This window comes from Aegilops tauschii, chromosome 1, assembly GCF_002575655.3.
Source record: "Aegilops tauschii subsp. strangulata cultivar AL8/78 chromosome 1, Aet v6.0, whole genome shotgun sequence".
Lineage (NCBI taxonomy): Eukaryota > Viridiplantae > Streptophyta > Magnoliopsida > Poales > Poaceae > Aegilops > Aegilops tauschii.
This window is the reverse complement of record NC_053035.3, coordinates 117,106,771-117,124,786: the sequence shown is the minus strand read 5'-3', so window position 1 is coordinate 117,124,786 and position 18,016 is coordinate 117,106,771. Positions and strand designations below refer to the sequence as shown.

Sequence of the window (18,016 nt, the reverse complement as noted above, 5' to 3'; positions counted from 1 at the left end):
CTTAGGCCTTGTACAATGGAAGGTGCTTAGGAGAGGTGCTTAAAGAAATAAACCAGGATTTCCTTAAGCACCGGTGCTTATTTGTACAGGGTAGATGCTTAATTAAGCGTCTCTTCTATTGAAATAGGCACTGGTGTTTCAGAAAAATCCGGTTTATTTTTTTAAGCACCTCCCTAAATATCTCCCATTGTACGAGGCCTTATCTCCGAAGTGCGTAGCTCTCGGCTCACCAGGACCACACCTATACGGTTGCAGTTCGCAGGCAACGAGGCCACTGTGCTAGTCACTCACTCACATGGCTTGGCGCCTCGCAACCGGCCGCTGGTCTGCGTGAGCTGCTGGCGGCATCGCTCCAAAGCCTGCTGTTGCGGCGGCCACCCACCGAGGATCACCCACCAGCAGAAAACACCTCTTCTCATCTCGCCGTCCGCGCGTGTGCGTGCTCTGCTCGCACGCATGACATGCCTGTTCGTGCCGGCTGTCGCATGCGCTGCCCCCGCCCCCGCCGGACATAAAACCACCGGCCCAAGGTAGGGGTCACGCGTGGCGTGAGAAGCAAGGTGTCTGCTGCCAGGGCCGGAATGGACGGCGGCGCTCCCCCGGCCATCGCGCCGGACGCCGTCATCAACCTCGAGCTGTGCGTGTTCGCGCTTCCCTATTTTGTGCGCGCTTACGGTAAGGTGTTTTCAATCGATCTGACAACGTGCTTCGCCTCACTGCCGGTTTCGGTTCTGCCTGCATGCAGCGGCGACCCGACCATGTACGAGGCGTTCTGGAGGGAGGTCGGGGAGAGGTCGGCGGTGGTGATCCCGGGGTGGTCGGGGATGAGCTACTTCTCCAATGCCCAGAGCCTCTGCTGGTACCTCGACCCGGAGTTCGAGCGCGAGGTGCGCCTCGTCCACCGCCTCGTCGGCAACACCGCGGTCGACGACGGCTACCACCTCGTGGTCGGCACCGGCGCCACCCAGCTCTTCCAGGCGGCCATGTACGCCCTGTCTCCCCCCGGCGCCGAACGGCCCGTCGGCGTCGTCTCGCCGGCGCCCTACTACTCGGTAATCAAGATCAAACGATCCAAGTGCAAATTCAATTACATTCGTGGTGTGGGGTGTTTGACATGGTTATGATCTTGACGTGCGTCGTGGCGTGCTAGTCGTACCCGCCGCAGACGGACCTCCTGCTCTCGGGGTTGTACCAGTGGGCCGACGACGCCAAAGCCTTCGACGGTGACGGCCTGTCAGGATCTAACTAGAACTGACTCTGAATTCTCACGCAACAGAAGAAAATCACTCGAATTTTGGGGCAATTTTAGGGAGCCATTTCATTCACTCGAGCAAGAGTAGCTAGGGTTTCTGGCCAGCCGGAACACGGCGGCTTAAGGGCCAAGCCCAGTTACAATCCAGATGCCCTCTCCACAAGCCGGAGGCGAGCTTAAAAAGGAGTTTAGCGAGGTAAAAGATAAGACAGCGACATGTACAGTAAAACGACAAACGCGCGGTAACTTTCAAAAAGTAAGTGACACGGTAACAGCCGTCCATTCTCAGATCAACGGCTGTGATGATGATCTGGGCTGCGAAGCGGTACGAGTTACCTGCTTCCCTTGGATGGTAGATCAACGGCTGTCATTCGTCTGGGCAAATTGAATCGGTACTGTGGCATTTCTAGTGTTGTCGACAGGAGCAAGCCTGACAATTCCCCCCGACAAAGAACAGACTTGCCCTCAAGGATGGAAATCAGGAAAAAAAATTTGAATGTAAGCGGAACCCTCCCAAGTAGTGTTCTCCACGGGCAGGTTGAGCCACTTGACACGCCATTGAACCACGGGAATGCTGATATCACCTTGAACTCGAGGGATCAGCTTCCTTTCAAGTATAGCTTCAGGTTGTATCAGGATGTTTCCTTGTTCATCTAACAGTGGTAGTTTTGGGTTTGGTACTGCTTCTGGACCGAGGTGCTTCTTGAGCTGACTGACATGGAAGGTGGGATGTAGTTGACAACCCTCAGGTAGTAGTAACCTGTAAGCCATAGTTCCAATTTTCTCCATTACTCTGAAGGGACCATAATACTTGGAATGGAGTTTCAGGTGCCTGTGGATACTTAAACTGGTGTGTCTGTATGGTTGTAGTTTAACATAGACCATGTCACCCACTGCTAGTTGTCTTTCTGATCTCTTCCTGTCAGCAAAGAATTTCATTCTTTCTTGGGCCCTGAGCAAGTTGTCTTTGATCTGTTGTGCTATTGTGTCTCTTTCCACTTGAGCTTGGTGATCATCTCCTTCTACTGGTGGGAGTACAAGTTCAGCAATCATGGGAGGAGGTCTAGCATACAAAGCCTGAAATGGTGTCATTTGCAAGGAAGTTTGGAAGGAGGTGTTGTACCACCATTCAGCCATGGAAAGCCAAGTGTGCCACTTCCTGGGATGAGCAAAAGCCATACACCTTAAATAGTTTTCCAAACACTGATTTACTCTTTCTGTCTGACCATCAGATTGAGGATGGTATGATGTGCTCATGTGCAGTTTAATCCCCATCTTGTTGAACTGGCTCTGCCAAAGGTTGCTAGTAAAAATCCTGTCTCTGTCAGTCACTATGACAGTGGGCAATCCATGTAACTTGAAGATGTTGTCAGTAAAAGCTTGAGCCACTGTTCTGACTGTTATGGGGTGTTTCATAGCTACAAAGTGAGCATACTTAGTAAACCTGTCCACCACCACTAGAATCAAGTTTTTGTGCTCAGATTTGGGTAATCCTTCCACAAAATCCATGCTGATGTGGGTCCAAGCAAAGTCAGGTACTGGAAGTGGTTGTAGCAAACCAGGATGGGGAACATGTTGTGCTTTGTTCAGTTGACAGACAGGACACTGTTGTACAAATGTTTGTACAGCTTTTCTCATTCCAGACGAAGTGAAAAGAATCTTCAGTCTGTGATAAGTGGCTCTCTCTCCAGAGTGACCACCAAGTTCAGATTTGTGGAAAGAAGTGAGCAGTGAATTCCTTAATTCATTGTTGTTGCCAATAACAATCTTGCCCTTGAATTTGAGTACTCCACTGGTAAGTGTGTAAGGGGGCTGACCAATGGGATCAATTGCTAGTTTAGTAATTAGCTCAGAACACTTAGCATCATCCTTGTAGCTGTTGACCACTTCAGTAATCCAAGTGGGAATTGCAGCACTGGAACCAAGAGCAAGGAGGGCATGTTTAACTCTAGAAAGAGCATCTGCTACTCTATTTTCCTTCCCTTTCTTATACTCCACTGTAAATTTGTATCCCATTAACTTGATGAGAAGTTTGTGTTGTACTCCTTTAGTTACTTTTTGCTCTTGGATGTACTTCAAACTCTGTTGATCAGTTATGATTATGAGGGAAGATGAAGCAAAATAATGTTTCCACTTCTTAATTGCTTCAGTGATTGCAAGTGCTTCTTTGTCATATGTGGACCAACCAGCAGCTTTAGGGCCTAGGGCTTTGCTCAAAAATGCAATAGGCTGTCCTTTTTGCATGAGTACAGGCCCAATGCCATAGCCAGATGCATCAGCTTCAAGCACAAAGGGCAAGGAAAAATCTGGTAAGGCAAGAACTGGTGTAGTGGTCATTTTGTTTTTCAATAACTGGAAGGCAGCAACTTGTTTTTCTGTCCACTGAAATGCATCCTTTTTCAGTGCATCAAACAAGGGTTTGCAGATCAGACCATAGTTTTGCACAAATCTCCTGTAATATCCTGCTAGTCCCAAGAAGCTTCTCAAGTGTGTCACATTCTGAGGTGTGGGCCAGCTCACAATAGCTTCCACTTTAGCAGGATCTGTTGAAACTCCCTTGTCAGAGATTACATACCCAAGATACTCCACCTTAGATTGTGCAAATGTGCACTTAGAAAGCTTGGCATACAGCTGATGTTTTCTGAGTGCTTCCAGCACTAAAGCTACATGTTCTAAGTGTTTCTTGTATGATTTACTGAAAATCAGAATATCATCAAAGAAAACTAGCACACACTCTCTCAACAATGGGCCCAAAACAGTCTGCATGAGTTCTGTAAATGAAGGAGGTCCATTTGTTACTCCAAAGGGCATGACCAGAAATTCAAATAGTCCAATGTGTGTGCTAAATGCAGTTTTTCCAATGTCTTCCTCTTTCATTTTGATTTGATGATAGCCACTTCTCAGATCCAGCTTGGTAAATATCTTTGCTCCATTTAATTCATCTAGGAGATCTTCTATCATTGGTATGGGGTATTTGTTTTTGATTGTGTGAGCATTGAGTTTTCTATAATCAATGCACAACCTCCAAGTCATGTCCTTTTTCTTGACCAGAATTGCAGGAGAGGAATAAGGACTATGGCTTAATATTATAATCCCTTTCTTTAGGAGATCTATGATAATTTCTTCTAAAGCATTTTTCTGATGGTGTGGCAATCTATATCCCCTTTGATTAATAACATGAGCTCCAGGCTCTAAATTGATTGCCTGGTCACAATCCCTTTTTGGAGGCAGGCCAGTAGGTTCTTCAAAAACATCCTTGTAGTTTTCAAGAACTTTGGTAATTTCAGGTTTTTGCACAGTCTCCAGAAGTGTGTCCACTTGCACAGGTTGCATCCACATTAGTGCTCCAGAGAGCATATTATCCAGTATTTTCTCCATATCTTGCAAGAGAGGAGTGCAAGGGCTGTTGGGCAGACTCTCATCCAAGAAAGTTATTGATTCACCATTGACTAGTTTAATTCCCAAGGACATGTTTGGTAAATCAAAGGTAACAGGACAGTGTCTGTACATCCAGTCTGCTCCAAGAATTATGTCATATCCAGTGAGCTGCAAGAATATGAAACCAGACACCAGTTCAACTCCTTGGATGTTGTAGGAAGTGTTGTGGAGTGAGAAATCACTGTATAATTTTCCCCCATTTGCCACAGTCACTTGAACTTGTTTCACTGGAGTAGCAGGACACCCTGATTGTGCAGCAAGGGCAGGGGAAATGAAAGTAGTAGTACTTCCACTATCAACTAGTGCCAGTCCTACAATGTTTCCAATTTTGACTTGCAGTGTGAAAGTATGTTTCTTCTTTTCTTCAGGTATGCCAGTGGCTGCATGCATGGAGATTTTGAGTTCAGTGTTGTCAGGAGGCTCCTCTTCCACATCAGATTGTACCTCTTCTACATCAACAATGTATATGATATCAGGATTGCCAGCTTGTTCTTGCAGGGCCTGAATCTGAGATTTTTGGGACATCTTGCAAACCTGCTTGTGACCAGGGAACCAAGGTTCTCTGCACTTATAGCAAATGCCTTTCTCTCTTGCTTGTTGCGCCACCCAGCTCTTCCAGGCGGCCATGTACGCCCTATCTCCCCCCGGCGCCGAACGGCCCGTCGGCGTTGTCTCGCGGGCGCCCTACTACTCGGTAATCAAGATCAAACGATCCAAGTGCAAATTCAATTACATTCGTGTGGTGTGGGGTGTTTGACATGGTTATGATCTTGGACGTGCGACGTGGCGTGCTAGTCGTACCCGCCGCAGACGGACCTCCTGCTCTCGGGGTTGTACCAGTGGGCCGGCGACGCCAAAGCCTTCGACGGCGACGGCCTGTCAGGATCTAACTAGAACTGACTCTGAATTCTCACGCAACAGAAGAAAATCACTTGAATTTTGGGGCAATTTTGGGGAGCAATTTCATTCACTCGAGCAAGAGTAGCTAGGGTTTCTGGCCAGCCGGAACACGGCGGCTTAAGGGCCAAGCCCAGTTACAATCCAGATGCCCTCTCCACAAGCCGGAGGCGAGCTTAAAAAGGAGTTTAGCGAGGTAAAAGAGAAGACATCGACAGGTACAGTAAAACGACAAACGCGCGGTAACTTTCAAAAAGTAAGTGACACGGTAACAGCCGTCCATTCTCAGATCAACGGCTGTGATGATGATCTGGGCTGCGAAGCGGTACGAGTTCCCTGCCTCCCTTGGATGGTAGATCAACGGCTGTCGTTCGTCTGGGCAAACTGTATCGGTACTGTGGCATTTCTAGTGTTGTCGAGAGGAGCAGGCCTGACACGGCCACATCGAGCCGGTCTGTTCGCCCAACAACCCCGACGGCGCCATCCGCGATGCCGTCCTGAGCTCCGAGTACGGCAAGGCGATCCACGACCTGGTCTACTACTGGCCCCAGTACACGCCCATCACCGGCGCCGCCGCCCACGACGTCATGCTCTTCACCATGTCCAAGGTCACCGGCCACGCCGGCGCCAGGCTCGGGGGTGGGCGCTCGTCAAGGACCGCGACGTGGCCAAGAAGATGGTCTACTTCGTGGACCAGAGCACCATCGGCGCGTCCAAGGACTCGCAGCTCCGCGCCGCCAAGATCCTCGCCGTTGTCTCCGACGCCTACGGCCCCGGCGAGGACGACACGCGGCTCCGCCTCTTCGACTTCGCGCGGCGACGCATGGGGGAGCGCTGGCGGGCCCTGCGCGCCGCCGTGGCGGCCACCGGCGCCTTCAGCCTCCCGGAGGAGACCACCGGCTACTGCAACTTCACCAAGCAAACCGTGGCAGGTTACCCCGGTACTGTACATGTAACATTCTTAATCCATGAACACGAATTCCGCCATGACTCAAATTTGCTCCGAGTTCTTCTCACCGGGCTCGCAATCGGATGCAGCATTCGCGTGGCTGCGCTGCGAGAAGGATGGCGTGGAGGACTGCGCCGAGTTCCTGCGCGGCCACAGCATCGTGGCGCGGGGCAGGGAGCAGTTCGGGGGAGACGCCAGGTGCGTCAGGGTCAACATGCTGGACAGGGACGGTGTGTTGGACCTGCTCATTCAGCGCCTCTCCTCCATAACATGATTACGAATTTACGATGAGGATGCAAAGCCAGAACTATCATGCGAACAGAATGCTTCGGATTAATTCGGAGAACAAAACGAAAACGAATGGAGAGGATTTCGATGGTCTCATCCCGCTTATAGTCTCTCTGTATATGGAATGATTGGTGCGAGTTTTTGAAGTTTAAAATTTTCCTTAAGGCTTAACTCCCAAAAATTGATTTCCTACTCCCTCCGTCTGAAATTTACAATATCGCTTAAATGAGTGTATCACTTTTGGAGAATTTCAACTCCGGCTGCTTTCTTCGCAGTGGTTTGTGTTGCAGCTACATGGTTTAGATCACTGTAGTGGGATCTTTAGTTTTATTTTTCTTCTTCTTCTTTTTTGTTGTAGGTTGTTGTAGGGCTCTGTGCATCCGTAATGTTGGTAGGACATTTCGTTGTTGCAGAGGTTGGATCTTCGTGATATTATATATTTTTTTGTCGAAAAAGAATAAGCTTGCATTCTAACTAATCCCCAAAATGTAACTACTTTTCTTCATTAACTGTTGTGGATTCCCACTTCCTTTTGCAAACTTAAACCCCATTTAAACTATCTTTCGACATTATACAAGTTCAAACGTTGCCGTAAACGATGAAAACATTTAATACTATTTAATACTTTTATTTAAATGTTTTTTTAGAAAATACGTACAAACACAACTGATAGACCAAATGAAACAAGTAGCCTAACAAAAACAACAAATGTGGTAGAGGATTAAAGAGTTATTCCCCAGAAGGTTGCCATTGATGCTCGCTCAGGTAGTCCTATAGTTGCACATGAGCTTGCCAATCTTAGAGCTGCTAATGCACTTCAAAAGAACCTATCGATTGTATTGTTATTGCATTGAGGAGTGACAAGTTCTTCAAAGGCCTCAAAATCCAAATTCATCGATTGAGAGAGACCTCTTTAGTTCTATATAACCATGTTTTGCAAGATCACATAAGTCATGATCACCACAGTGTTGTCCATGGATAATGCCAAAGCAAGCCAACAACACAACGAAAAGCTCTCTCGATATTGTTTCTCGCGGATTCGTGAGCCACCATAAAGTGAGATTTCTTCTTGCCTCCAGGGTCTAATTTGTCTTCACAAATATGAACCATGACGGGTAGATGTCATCAGCAAGGTAGTTTTAATATGCAATGGATTGTCTTTCCGCTACTCCTGCTTACCAAAATATAAGAGACACAAGTTTACATATTGCCATCATTTTGAAAGCTATGCCTACTAATATGTGGAAGTCTACGGTCAGCTCGTAATAATAGTGTCACTGTATTTAGCTTGCAAAATATTCACATCTCAGTCTATTGACAGTATAACGGAAACCCTCTCATAGTTTGCTCGGAAAGAAATCCCATATTTGGCTAGTATTTTTGTTGTCTGCTTAGGGAAGATGGTGTTGGCTGGTGTCCACAGTATTTCTTTAGAGAGCTGGTGCCTTCAGCATTGGGTGAAGAGCCGGTTGCTTTACTGACTCTAAAAACGAATACCAATAAGAACCAACTAAAATAAATAATTTTGTAGTCAGTTATCTAAGAAGAACTACCTTAAATACAATTTGACATGATAGAGAAAAATCAGAGAAAACATGTACACATAATACAATTTGACATGATAGAGAAAAATCAGAGAAAACACGTACACATGAAACGTTAAAATTATATACTATTATTCATCGTTTGCTCTATGCTATCACATCACATCCATCATTTGCTCTATGCTATACAGTTCACAAGTCTCACCTGAATATGCTCAAGATTCATCTCTCTTCACACGAGTTTGACTTTCGTGCATTCCGCAAATAACTGTTTCCTGACTCAGGTCTGGAATTGCACAAGTAACAAGTGTTTTCTGATATTGGCGACACAACTGTGCCAGGCGTCTCAGAACTGGACGTCGGCGGGTGGAAACACCGGCGATGATGGATGACAACAAGGGCCAAGGCGAGATCCAGATCGCCCAACTCAAGTTACGAAACCGTCACCCTAGGGATGAACTCAACTGTTCCTTGCTCTGTCACCCTAGGGACGGAGCAAGGAACTTCCCTGCGGCTGTGCCGTCTGACCTGGTGTGTTGACTTTTCCTTTGTAGTTGTACTCGGGGTTGTACCCATCAATTATTCATCCTTGATCTGGTTTAATTTGAATGAGATTGTGCAAATATGCATTTCACGGAACAGGAAAATGTTGGCTCAACAGTTATGGACATAGACCGTTGTAGAATTATGAAAGGAAATAAATACTTCTACAATAATACTCGTAGAATTAGTCACTCAAAAATTAAAAAATCATAGAATTAGGAAATGGCTTAACCATTCTCAGAAAAAAAAAAAGGAAATGGCTGCTCTTTTTTTAATGGCTTAACCAGATTAATTGGTTGAGCCGAACCAAGTCACCAGTTCGGTCTCTTCCCCACGCAGGCACCCGGCCCGTCTGGAAACATGGCGCTGCCACGCCACCGCCGCTCGCCGCCGGCGCTTCCAAACCACCTCCTCGAGGAAATCTTCGGCAGGTGGGAAACAGCAGCGACGATGGATGATGACAAGGGCCAAGGCGAGATCCAGATCGCCCAACGCAAGTTACGAAAATGTCACCCTACGGACGAACTTAACTGTTCCTTGCTCTGTCACCCTAGAGACGGAGCAAGGAACTTCCTTGCGGTTGTGCTGTCTTGCCTGATGCGCTGACTTTTCCTATGCAATTGTACTCGAGGATGTACCTATCAATTATTCATCCTTGATTTGGTAATTTGAACGAGATTGTCCAAATATGCATTCCTTGAAACAGAAAAATATTGGGCTCAACAGTTATGGACATAGACCGTTCTAGAATTATGAAAGGAAACGAGTACTTCTACAATAATACTCGTAGAATTAGTCCCTCAAAAAAAAAATCTCGTAGAATTAGGAAATGGCTTAACCGTTCTCAGATTAAAAAAGAGGAAATGGCTTAACCAGATTAGCTGGTTGAGCCGAACCAAGTCACCAGTTCGGTCTCTTCCCCACCCAGGCACCCGGCTCGTCTGGAAACATGGCGCTGCCACGCCACCGCCGCTCGCCGCCGGCGCTTCCAGACCACCTCCTCGAGGAAATCTTCTCTCGCCTCCCTCCCAGCGAACCCTCATGCCTCCTCCGCGCCTGCCTCGTCTGCAAGCACTGGCGCGACATCATCTCCGCCCCCAGCTTCCTCCGCCACCTCCACGCGCACCGCCGGGCACCCAAGATGCTAGGGTTCCTCCAGCACTCGGAAGGTGATGAGTATCTCCCCGTCTACGTGCCCACCTCCCCCTACTCCTTCCCCGTCCCCGACCCCCCCGCCTGGCACGTCCTCGGTTACCGGCACGGCCGCGCCGTATTCGTCTCCGAGACTACCGACCGGGAGCTCCTCGTCTGGGAGCCGTTCACAGGCAACCGGTGGAGCGTGCCGGTACCCACGGAACTCAACATCGGGCACTCCAACGCCACCGTGCTCTGTGCGGCGGAGGGGTGCGACCATCTCAACTGCCACGGGGGGCCCTTCCGCATTGTCTTGGTGTTCACCAGCCCCTTCGACGAGGAAACAGAGTGGGTCACGTCGGCGTGCCAATACTCGTCGGAGACCGGCGCCTGGGGTGAGGTGGCCTTGGCCTGGCCCTGGTGCGATGGCTTTTCCTTGCTCTGTGAGAATCCTGGCCTGCTCGTGGGGAATTCTCTGCTCTACTTCCTGTTCCTTGATGGGCACATCCTCGAGTACAACTTGGCTGAGCATGTCCTCAATGTGATCGACCCACCGGAACCGGACATTGATGCTGCATTCTCGCAGAGAGTTATGCTGGTTCAGGCGGAGGATGGTGGGCTGGGAATTGCTAAAGCTGATGACGATGGGTGGAATCATCTCTACCTCTGGTCAAGGAAGGTCAGTGAAGGAGGTGATGCAGAATGGGTGGAGTGCCCGTTCATGTACCTCGGCGATTCGCTTCCATTTGCTGCTAGGTCGTCGTCCTCAAGAATAACAGTGTTTCTGATGGGCTTTGTCGAGGGAGTGAATACCATTTTGGTGAGCACGGATGATGGCTTCTTTTCAATCGAGCTCCAGTCCAAGCGGGGGAGGAAGATGTGCAAGGACTACCCTTTGGTTCCAGTTGTCAGCTCCTACTCTACACTCCGGGTACCTCAAGTTGATCACGATGGCCTGGGCTCTCCGGACTTCAATGGTGAGTCAGATGATGAGGAGTGGGAGTGGGAAGCACTAAGGCAGGCAGAGTCGCTGTTTTACAGTGGGTCCAGGGCCATCAAGGAGGGGGACTTTGTTGCCGCTGTTGATTGCCTCAGCCGCGTCCTGGCGATCAGGTTAGAATTCTGCTCCCAATCACGCCGAAGGCATGCGAAGGATTGTAGGGAAAAGCATCCAATTAGTTCAGTCCTGTTATGGATTTGTTATTGTTTACATGTGTCCTTATGTTTTGTAGTTTGAGAGATGATCTTGATAGGTTTCGGATGTTATACGCATGGAAAGGTGGTTACCAAACGGTCGTTTAGGCTTCCTGTGTCAACAGCTACCTTGATGGAGTTTGTTGGGGTGTTAGGGACTAGTGAGTGCCTAGTTTTTATTTGATAGCAATATCTGGAAATTTGGATCTGGCCATCATTTGTTATGATTTCTGAACTGCGAAAGAGCATCAATTCAAAATGCAATTGCTTAGATAAGAGTTATCCTATTCGGTAAATCTGTCTGCCTCTGGAGTACTGACTAGTTGCAAATGTTTCATTTTTTTTCGACAAAGGTTGCAAATGTTTCATAGCAGTGAGGTTTATCTATATGCTTTCTTACAAATTGTATTCAAAATGCAATCGCTATAAAAGGCAGCAAACAGTGAAAATAATTACTCCCTCCCTTCACAAATATAAGATGTTCTAACTTTTTTCTGAATCAAATGTAGATAAACACATTTTAGTGTGTTTTTTCACTCATTTCAGTCCGTATGTAGTCCATATTGAAATATCTAAAACATCTTATATTCGTGAACGGAGGGAGTACTAGTTAGCACATTCTGTCATCTAAATATTCAGTGGAGCAATCGGGGTGTTTAGTTCTGATTATACCACTCTATCTCAGATTACATTCTGTTCTATGGAAGTATCTTATAACCTCAACAATGACAAATCTACTCCTTTGTTGTCACCTAGGGTTGCACATTATGGTGAACTTGCTCCGGAATGTGCTAGCGTGTATTACAAATATGGACGTGCCTTCCTATGGAAAGCTCAGAAGGCAACTAATCCTCTGGGAAACCTTCCCGAGAAGGGTACAATCAGCAAAGCTCACAGTGAAGAACGTATATCTTTATGCCTTTACCCCCTAGACAGTCATATATAAGATATATTACACTTTGTATCTGTATAGTTAATTACAATCTCCTGATCACAAGCTTTTCTTTCCTGCTAAATTTACATAATAAACTGCTAATCAATAATGTACCCATGTGTTTGCAAACTAGATGGTCTCGTATGGAACCTGGACTTGTTTACCGTTTGGACTCATCTCTTGAATTGTCATTGTTTGGTAGGAGGCCATTTTGTCAAATTGTTTTGCTCATTGTTGTTACATATGGTGCAAGTCAAGGTTATGCTATAAATAGTTGATGATCTTACAGAAAGCGATAATACTTTTAATGCTAAAAGAGCTTGTTTATGGGTTGTCCATATTTTGGAGTTGTGTATGGTGCCATGTGCCAGCTATTTTTATTTTATTTTTGTGCCTCTCGACACACTTGGAATGGCCAAATGGAAATGCCAGATTAAACAGATATGGATACTTGAATCACTGGCTTCATTCATTGCCTTGTATTTAGCTGTCTAACCAATGTACTTGCGTGTGCTAACTTATACAACATAGAAGTTTCACCTTTTTGCAATTATATATGGTACATGAGTTATGCAGTAATGTAATGTGGGTATTTCTTGTCTCACATTTCTATCAGAATTTTAGCTAATGTATATTTACTTATTTAGATGGACCACTGTATTGCTCAATGGTATGTTATACTGGTTAAGTTGGATGATTTAAGCATATGCATGCATCTCATTGTTTTCTATTGCTGTTTATTGTTTCACAAACAGTCCACCACTAGTATAATTGATCTTCTAGTTCAATGTGCTTTTCTTCCTGCCATGGTTTAACTTCATACTGATATACTCGTTGAGCAGGGGAAAACTCAAATGGCGAAGATCAGGAGGATAGGAAGGGATACAATGAGATGGCAGGCGCTGGAGATGTTTCTGATGTGGATCTTGCTGGGAAAATGTTAGATACTGCAAGAGTAATAATGGAAAAGAGCACAGACAACACTGTGGAGATATCAAGAATCCTTTCTGCTCTCACTGAAGTCTCCATGGAAAAGAGAAAAAGGTAGTTTTCGTTATCTTGGTTACTCGTCATTTAACTGGCAACTGGTCTTGATACTAATGTCACCAATTTTATTTGCAGAGGAATTAATTAGATAAATCACTCGGTGAAAGTTTTAGCCATCCTGGAGCATTTACCTAACTGCATTCTGTTTGCGGTATGAAATTGTCAATCGTCTGTCATATAGCAGTACTATTTGCATCCTTCCGGAGGTGGGTCTCTGTGGTTTTAGGGGTACTAAATTTTCAGTTAGATACTTGCTGGTATCTTGTAGATTTGGTTGGTCTTCCTGTTGCTTATCCCCCTTAAATCAGTCCTAGGAGGACTCCTTGCACCTGCTTGGTCTTGGAGCTGTCTCCATTATGTAAACCGTGTATACAGAACCAGAAAAGTGGCAAGGAGGCTCAGAAATTCCACTTGAGAAGATGAGATAAAGATCATTACCGACATCATATCCCGCATGAATCTAATGGTGTATTGTGAACAAAGATGCCGGTTTTTTCCTTCTCTGATTCATCTTGCAGACCTGGAGCAAGCAGCCTCAACCCCAAAGCTATGCCACAGACGAGATCATGAATTGTTTTGACTCGGCTTACATATTTCCTGATCATCATTCATATGTACTCTAGAAGGTTATAGCAGCTAGATAAATGTTCTGAAATTGGCAGGATATGCCTTGCCACTGTTCCCTTGGAACTCGACTATATATACAAGTAATGTAGCTAGATAAAAAGTTGCCGACGTTCAGTATTCTCCATGAGCAGGAAGTTATCTGATTGCTTGGTAATTTTAGCTCACAAGGCGGTGACACTGTTCATTGTTTGCAAGGAGTCCGCTGTCTTTGAGTGCCACAGACATGATCCCAAGCGACGGGCACCGAAGGGATCTCTACTTCTAAAGAGGTAGTTGGTACGTCGTTTTGTTTCTCGATCGATCGAACCTTCCCTCCACCGATTTTTATCGAACAAAGAAGTCTCCAGCCGCTCCAATTTTTTCTTGCTTTTTACGTCTTTTTCTTGGTGAGATAAATACATTAGTGATCACTGAAGTTGAAGCCGAAGCACACTACGGTCACTGGACTTTAGAATACGTTCAATACGGTTATTGAATACGAGTTGTAGTGATTATATGATCACTGGCTCACCGTAGAGCACTGTATTTTATCCAATTAACCGGTCAACTGGCTCCCTACGTTTATGGGTCTCACCTGTCAGTGAGTATAAGAGAGAAGTCAAGAAAATAAATAAATTAAGGTCGTAAACCTCACGCGCTAACCACCTTGGCTGTCGTTGTTTTTTTTATAAATTTCTCGTGGCTCACGCTATAAGAGTGTAGACAAGGTACTGTGTTTCGACTTCTTATTGATTTTTTCTTTGTTTCAACATGATCTATCTGTGTAAGATTACCTTCAGCATGGCCATAAGCTACTATGTTTTTTTTAGAGAAGCATAAACTAGTATGTTGACGGCTAGTGCGTGCAATGTTTCTTTCTTGCTATGTTGTTTTTCTTTTTGCTGTGCATGTGCCTGCGTACGTGTTAGTATGTGTTATGTGTGATGTTTTTTTCGATTTCTGCTGTGAGTGAGTATGGTGTGTGTATGCGTGACAGCGTGAGTGTGGTTGCATGCTTTGTACGGGTGCATGCTGTCCATGCGTGAGTGTGCCGTCCCTGTTGTGTGCGGCCTCGACGTGATGTTCCGTAGACACGAGAACCAGCGTAGTTGAGGTAGGCCACCGAATGTATTGCTAAACATCTGGATGTATTGTCTTGAGTGGTTCAGCCTTGGCGGGATCAATACTGCTTACATCACCTTACTGCCTAAAAAAGACACACCCTTGGATATAAAAGATTACAGGCCCATTTCCTTGGTTCATAGCATACCTAAGTTGGCTTCGAAGGTTATGACCAATCGTTTGCAGAAGCAGATACCGGAGTTAGTGCACTCCTTACAGTCTGGGTTTCTGAAAGGACGCTCCATTGTTGAAAATTTTGCGCTGGCTGCGGAGTTAATTCAATGTGCTCACAAAAGAAAGCTACCTGTTATCGCTTTGAAACTGGATTTCCACAAAGCCTTCGATAGCGTCAGCTGGGACTGCCTCAAGCAAGTCTTGGAAGCAAGGGGTTTTCCGCAACCATGGAGGCAGTGGGTCAATAACCTGCTCTCCTCTGGTAGCTCTAGAGTCATGATCAACGGGGAGCTGGGCCCACCCATCCTTGCTAAGCGTGGTTTTAGGCAGGGTGACTCACTGTCACCTTATCTCTTTCTGCTGGTGGCAGATGTGTTACAAAGGCTATGCTGTCTGCATTTTCAAAACGGGTCTCTGCAGCATCCACTCAACGCAGACCGCTTCTTTCCTGTGCTGTAGTACGCGGACGACACTTTGATCATCTTCAAGGGGGACATGCAGCAGGTCATGATCATCAAGGACATCCTCAACTCCTTCTCAGCCTTCTCAGGTTTGACTATAAATTTCCACAAAAGCACCTTAGTGCCTGTTGCTGTGGATTCAGTCGTCGCGGATGAGATTGCCAGTCTGCTTGGTTGCCCCATCTCCTCCACCCCCTGCACGTATCTTGGTCTGCCTTTGTCTCTCAATAAGATCACTCACGGGATGCTGCTACCAGTTATTCACAAGGTGGATCGTCGTCTGTCGGGCTGGTTAGCCACCTTCCTTTCTCTAGGTGGGAGGCTAACCCTCGTCAACTCTGTGCTGGCTGGCATTCCTACATACTTCATGTCATGCTTCCCATGGCCTAAAGAGTCCATCTGCTCTCTGGAGAGCCTGCTGCGAGCGCTTCTCTGGCAAGGAAAGAACAAAGTGAAGGGGGGGCCAATGCCTCGTGGCTTGGGACAAGGTGATTCTACACCGCCAGAATGGAGGTCTGGCTGTGAGAAATCTGCAAGCTCACAACCAAGCCATGCTCTGCAAGTTTCTGTCCAAGATTCTGCAGCACTCCGACATCCCGTGCTACCAATGGTTTGCTCTGCAGCACTGTCAGTCTACTTTGCCTCTTGGGCCTTCCGGGAGGGATACTGCTTTGTGGCGTGGCTTCAAGGATTGTATCCCCATGGTCATCAACTCCTCACAATGCATCCTCGGCTCGGGCAAGCTCATTTCCTTCTGGCACGATCTCTGGGTAGAGGCAGGCAGGTTGTACTTGTTGTTGCTGTTGGGAATCGTAGCATAATTTAAAATTTTCCTACGCTCACCAAGATGCATCTATGGAGTCTACTAGCAACGAGGGGAAAGGAGTGGATCTACATACCCTTGTAGATCGCGAGCGGAAGCGTTCCAATGAACGTGGATGACGGAGTCGTACTCGCCGTGATCCAAATCACCGATGTCCGAGTGCCGAACGGACGGCACCTCCGCGTTCAACACACGTACGGTGCAGCGACGTCTCCTCCTTCTTGATCCAGCAAGGGGGAAGGAGAGGTTGATGGAGATCCAACAGCACGACGGCGTGGTGGTGGATGTAGCGGGTCTCCGGCAGGGCTTCGCCGAGCTTCTGCGAGAGAGAGAGGTGTTGCAGGGGAGGAGGGAGGCGCCCAAGGCTTATATGTTGCTGCCCTCCCTTCCCCCCACTATATATAGGGCCAAGGGAGAGGGGGGGCGCAGCCTTGCCCCTTCCTTCAAGGAAGGGTGCGGCTAGGGGGGAGTCCTTCCCCCCCAAGGCACCTCGGAGGTGCCTTCCCCCTTTAGGACTCTCCCTTCTTTCTTATCTCTTGCGCATGGGCCTCTTGGGGCTGGTGCCCTTGGCCCATATAGGCCAAGGCGCACCCCTTACAGCCCATGTGGCCCCCCGGGGCTGGTGGACCCCCTTGGTGGACCCCCGGACCCCTTTCGGCACTCCCGGTACAATACCGATAAAGCGCGAATCTTTTCCGGCGACCAAAATAAGACTTCCCATATATAAATCTTTACCTCCGGACCATTCCGGAACCTCTCGTGACGTCCGGGATCTCATCCGGGACTCCGAACAACTTTCGGGTTTCCGCATACATATATCTCTACAACCCTAGCGTCACCGGACCTTAAGTGTGTAGACCCTACGGGTTCGGGAGACATGCAGACATGACCGAGACGCCTCTCCGGTCAATAACCAACAGCGGGATCTGGATACCCATGTTGGCTCCCACATGTTCCACGATGATATCATCGGATGAACCACGGTGTCGAGGATTCAATCAATCCGTATGCAATTCCCTTTGTCAATCGGTATGTTACTTGCCCGAGATTCGATCGTCGGTATCCCAATACCTTGTTCAATCTCGTTACCGGCAAGTCTCTTTACTCGTACCGCAATGCATGATCCCGTGACTAATGCCTTAGTCACATTGAGCTCATTATGATGATGCATTACCGAGTGGGCCCAGAGATACCTCTCCGTTTACACGAAGTGACAAATCCCTGTCTCGATCCGTGCCAACCCAACAGACACTTTCGGAGATACCCGTAATGCACCTTTATAGTCACCCAGTTACGTTGTGACGTTTGGCACACCCAAAGCACTCCTACGGTATCCGGGAGTTGCACGATCTCATGGTCTAAGGAAAAGATACTTGACATTGGAAAAGCTCTAGCAAACGAAACTACACGATCTTTTATGCTATGCTTAAGTTGGGTCGTGTCCATCACATCATTCTCCTAATGATGTGATCCCGTTATCAATGACATCCAATGTCCATAGTCAGGAAACCATGACTATCTGTTGATCAACGAGCTAGTCAACTAGAGGCTTACTAGGGACAGGTTGTGGTCTATGTATTCACACATGTATTATGATTTCCGGACAATAC

General features: G+C 47.1%; 1 protein-coding gene and 1 pseudogene across 1 annotated transcript; both read left to right on the top strand.

Moving 5' to 3' along the window:
• Positions 1-327: 327 nt before the first annotated feature.
• Positions 328-6,917, top strand: LOC109760953 (tryptophan aminotransferase-related protein 2-like; annotated as a pseudogene).
• Positions 6,918-9,776: 2,859 nt separating this feature from the next.
• On the top strand, positions 9,777-13,666 carry LOC109760955 (uncharacterized). The gene is made up of 4 exons (XM_020319741.4): positions 9,777-11,158; positions 11,996-12,144; positions 13,016-13,217; positions 13,296-13,666. The coding sequence occupies exons 1-4, from the start codon at positions 9,861-9,863 to the stop codon at positions 13,306-13,308; spliced, it is 1,662 nt and encodes a 553-aa protein (XP_020175330.1). The 5' UTR covers positions 9,777-9,860; the 3' UTR covers positions 13,309-13,666.
• The last annotated feature ends 4,350 nt before the right edge of the window (positions 13,667-18,016 follow it).

Excerpts from the sequence above, each read along its gene's own strand:
- LOC109760955 (XM_020319741.4), top strand. The coding sequence starts at position 9,861 with ATGGCGCTGCCACGCCACCGCCGCTCGCCGCCGGCGCTTCCAGACCAC. Across the intron at positions 11,159-11,995 it reads AGCCGCGTCCTGGCGATCAG|GGTTGCACATTATGGTGAAC; the intron begins GTTAGAATTCTG and ends GTTGTCACCTAG. Across the intron at positions 12,145-13,015 it reads CAAAGCTCACAGTGAAGAAC|GGGAAAACTCAAATGGCGAA; the intron begins GTATATCTTTAT and ends CTCGTTGAGCAG.